This window comes from Tripterygium wilfordii, chromosome 17, assembly GCF_013401445.1.
Source record: "Tripterygium wilfordii isolate XIE 37 chromosome 17, ASM1340144v1, whole genome shotgun sequence".
NCBI classification, from domain to species: Eukaryota; Viridiplantae; Streptophyta; class Magnoliopsida; order Celastrales; family Celastraceae; genus Tripterygium; species Tripterygium wilfordii.
Genome location: NC_052248.1, coordinates 5179747 through 5183980, shown reverse-complemented (window position 1 = coordinate 5183980; position 4234 = coordinate 5179747). Strand labels below are relative to the sequence as shown.

General features: G+C 32.6%; 1 protein-coding gene across 1 annotated transcript; it reads left to right on the top strand.

Moving 5' to 3' along the window:
* Positions 1–214: 214 nt before the first annotated feature.
* Positions 215–2581, top strand: LOC119981851. The gene is made up of 6 exons (XM_038824995.1): positions 215–352; positions 1049–1264; positions 1360–1530; positions 1628–1684; positions 1952–2104; positions 2195–2581. The coding sequence occupies exons 1-6, from the start codon at positions 215–217 to the stop codon at positions 2579–2581; spliced, it is 1122 nt and encodes a 373-aa protein (XP_038680923.1).
* The last annotated feature ends 1653 nt before the right edge of the window (positions 2582–4234 follow it).

Sequence of the window (4234 nt, the reverse complement as noted above, 5' to 3'; positions counted from 1 at the left end):
TTTGCCTTTTGGATGGTACGATAATACGGTGTCTATGGATTATAATGAATTATCCATCTGTGGGTGTATTCTAAGCTCATTTTTTGTCTAACAATTGACACTTTTTTTTATGCAACTCTCTTAACTTTTTCTTAGTTTTGAAATACTATATATATATATATAGACAATATAATTAAGGTTAATTATCTTCTCCTTAATTGTTTACCTCTAATTCATGACACTGCAAGCGATGAGGTTCCTAATTTTTTCTTTGTTTGCATTCATCCTTCTTACTAATATTCTTGTTTCAGCTCTAAACTATGAAGATATGGCTATGGCAGTAAAGAAGATCAACAAACCTCTGATTGTAGAGGTAATTAAGGTTCTTTATCATTTTCTTTTCGATTTCAAAATTTGATTGTACTAATTAATTGAAAGTTTGAGCATAACACAAAAGGCTCAAATAGATCGAGATATCATCCACTGTATTGATGAAAAAAGTTACCATTTTTTTATTCATTCTTCTAAGTAAACACTGAATTTATATATTAGAGAAAAAAACTAATAAGTTAACAGTAATGCTAGGTAGCCCACGTCTCTTAAACGAAATTTTAAATGTTTTAACTCTCAAAATACATGTTAGATTTAAAAAAAATTGCATATTCAGAATCAACACATAAAATTCTTTCTAATAAGATCTATTGTAGATAATTTTTATCAGATAAATCTTAATTCCATTGTTTTTTTCAATGGAATTTCTTAATCCCATTATTTTTTTCAATGGAATTTCAATAACAAATGAATTTAGAACTAAAACAATAAATTCTATACTGTGCTTTAAAAAACAATAGAATCTATATTAAAACAATAAATTTTGGACAATGAATTCTGAGATAAAAGAGTGAAAATAAAATAATTCAATTGATTCAATCAATAGAATAAATCTGTTGAGCTCCCCATGGGCTACATGTCATTTTCGATAAGTTAATGCTTATTCACTCTCTTTTTTGATAATAATTTTTAAGTATCTAGATATTACCTAACAATATTTGTTTATCTAATTCTCAAGAGGGTGCCTATACAATTACAAAAAATACAGAAAGATCAATTAAAAAGAAGTGACAAAGAGTCGCAAACTTCGCTGAGAAACCGGACAAAGTTTCCCAAAGAAACTATTCCCATTACGGAGACCACAGTTGCTGATTCTATGAGAGCAAATTTTGTGTCCGAATTTGAAAGGAAACCACACTTTCATTTTAATCAACTAAATTCAGATGGTTATAAGGTACTTTCAGACAATTAGTTTATATTTTAAATAAAGTTTTAAAAAATTATTTAAATAATATTTTTACTGTTTAAGTTTTGCATTTATCGTTATAGGTTGCACTCGCCATTTATCAACCAGAAAATAAGATATATGGAGCACAAGCACGTATAAACCTATGGAATCCATCGGTCGAGAGGAACATTATTGGATATAGCACAGCTCGTATTCGTATCATATCAGGACCATCAGTAGATAATTTTGACGCCATTGAAGTTGGATGGCTTGTTAGTTTTTCCCTGACGACCCTAGTAAATTAATTTATTAAATTATGATAAGTTATCTAGCAAAAATTTCTAAAATATTTCATTCTTTTCAAATAAGGTAAACTCATCGCTTAATGGTGAAGATCAAACTACTAGATTTTTTGTTTCTTGGACTGTAAGTTCATGCTTCACTCGTACTCCATAAAGTTCTATTAGATGCTAATATACGAGGAATTCTCACATACGCACAAACTTTACGCATATGTTTCTCAATCATAGATGTGACGGGTCCCACAATAAATGTACGGCCCCTACTTTTGTTGTGGTTTATTAGAATCATTGATTTCGAATGCGTAAAGTTGATGCGTATGTGACAATTCATCTATACTTTTTTATTTGTAAATTTTATCTTAATATTTTATTCTCATATATATATATACAGAATGATGCGTATCGAACAAAACACTACTATCGTTCAGTTGGAGGTCGTGAGGGATTTAAGATTTACGGTGATGGTAAAGTCCCAGGAGCCCCATTTGATCATGTATCAACTTATGGCAGTCACCAATATGATATGATCGCGAGTATCTCGAAGGTAATTAATTAAATTAATAATTTTGTTTTAGGTATTTTTTTTTATACAACAGTAAAATATTTAATGCACTTATTTTACTTTTGTAATAAGAATAAAAGGACAAAAAATTGGTGGCTTGAAGTTGAAGGAAAGAGGGTGGGTTTTTGGCGAAAAGACTTTTTCCCACATCTGGAAGATGGGGGTAGTGTTGTGGATTGGGGTGGCCTCGTAAGCAAATCCGACAATAGCAATAGGCACTCGAGAATCGAAATGGGGTCCGGACACTTTCCTACAGAAGGTTATACAAAAGCAAGTTACTTCGATGGACTAAAAATCCGTCTAGATAATGACGATGAAAATATTTGGACTTCTCCAGGGAATAACCTTACAAAAGACGTGACCAATCCTCAATGTTACGACATTGAAATCTTTTCTGGCAATGACAATTTTCCTGGCTTCTATTATGGAGGCCCCGGTGACCATATTTCATGCATTTGATGTTCAATTAATAGTATCAAAAATAAAAAAAAAATTAAGAAAATAATGAGTGAAAAAGAAGTCCTACTAAATTCTATCTACACATTGTATGACGCGCGCCATGACGCCATTACAATTCCTGTGTCAGCTTTAAACTAAAAATAAAATAATAATAATATTTCTTTGGGCCACTCCATAAGTTATTTTCTCATTTAAGAAATAGACAAATCTATATGAAATGAGGTGTTGTGGTAGGCAATATAAGACTCCACAATAGACGCTTGAGCGGTGTGGCGCTGGTCTGATTCATGAAGTTGTCCAAAAACAAACCGCCAGAGCAGAACAGGACACCGCTCAAGCAGCGGGAGATGTCGAAAACTCCATTTGAACTCGAGAGGGTGAATGTTAGAGTGGGATGCACACCACTTGAGCGGTATTACAATCTGTCGTGATTTAAGTTGTAAAACAAAACAAAACAAAAAAATAGGTTTACGTTATTCTTGAAAGAGTTGTAAAAGATGGTGAAGGAAAGGCACGAGAGAGAGAAAAAATACTCTTGTAAACTCTACTTGTAAGCATTAAGAAAAATCATAGTGGAATATTGATGGATGTAAGATCTCAAATTGAGTCCGAATTAGGGTAAATTCTGTGTTGATGATGTCGAAAATAGGGCGTACTTGTCAAACGGATCACCCAAGTCAACTGAGTTGGAGTAGTTGAATTCCTTCCTTATTGGTAAGTATTTTCCTTATTTCCAGCACGGGGAGCAAACATAAGTTATGGTAGGGCTTCGAGAGTGTACTTGGGGGATCTCTCTGATGCTCAAGTCAGTGTTGAACTTAACTAGGGAGGAAGGCTCATTGCTCGTGGCTCTGCTCCTTGCTCACTAAATAATTTTGAGTGTAGGAATTAGCATGTTTACCTGATGCTTGAGGTCCCCCTTTTATATGAGTTGAAGTGTTCTTTTTGTAGTAGGAATAAGATGTTATGATATGAGTTTTGATGATGAAGTGTGCATTCTATATGTTGATCAAAATATGTTTCTATGTTTGCTATGCATTCTTAATTATATTCTGAACTTGTTTCTATCATTTAATGCTTTAATTTTCAAGGCTAACAAAGATCAAGACATGAAGCTTTTAATCAAGCTTACAAGTCACTAAGTTTCAGGTTCCAGATTTCACTATGAATTGTCTTGTTGTTTTGACCTTTGCTACTCTTACACAAGTTAGCATATCACAAGTTGTCATCCTATAAAGTCAAAGCTTGCTGAAATTCAATGAATGAATGCAGAAAAGAAAGATTAGCAGCTGATTTGAAATAACAGCTAGCAAAGCATGCTAAAAATTAAATTATGAAGACTTTTCTTGCACCTACAGACATCACATGATCAAAGAGTTAAAGATAGCTGCAATTGTTGAAAAGAAAAGCAATGAAGTAGGTGAAAGAGATAAGAAGTCAAAGGTGGCTGTAAAAGAAATAAAAGAGATGACATAAGTTGTTTGAATTATTGAAGAGATAAGAAGAAGAAATAAATGGAGAAGACAAGAAGTAAAAGACAGCTGCAAAAGAAATAAATGGGAGCTGAAATCTTTCATATCACAAAGCTTTAAAGGTCAAAAAGGTATAGCTCAATGCAACGGACATATTTAGGAATTCTAGTGCATATAAATG

Bases quoted from the DNA above. Each gene is read 5' to 3' on its own strand.
- LOC119981851 (XM_038824995.1), top strand. From the start codon at position 215: ATGACACTGCAAGCGATGAGGTTCCTAATTTTTTCTTTGTTTGCATTC. The intron at 353-1,048 runs GTAATTAAGGTT...CTAATTCTCAAG, and splicing joins ACAAACCTCTGATTGTAGAG to AGGGTGCCTATACAATTACA. The intron at 1,531-1,627 runs GTTAGTTTTTCC...TTTTCAAATAAG, and splicing joins CCATTGAAGTTGGATGGCTT to GTAAACTCATCGCTTAATGG.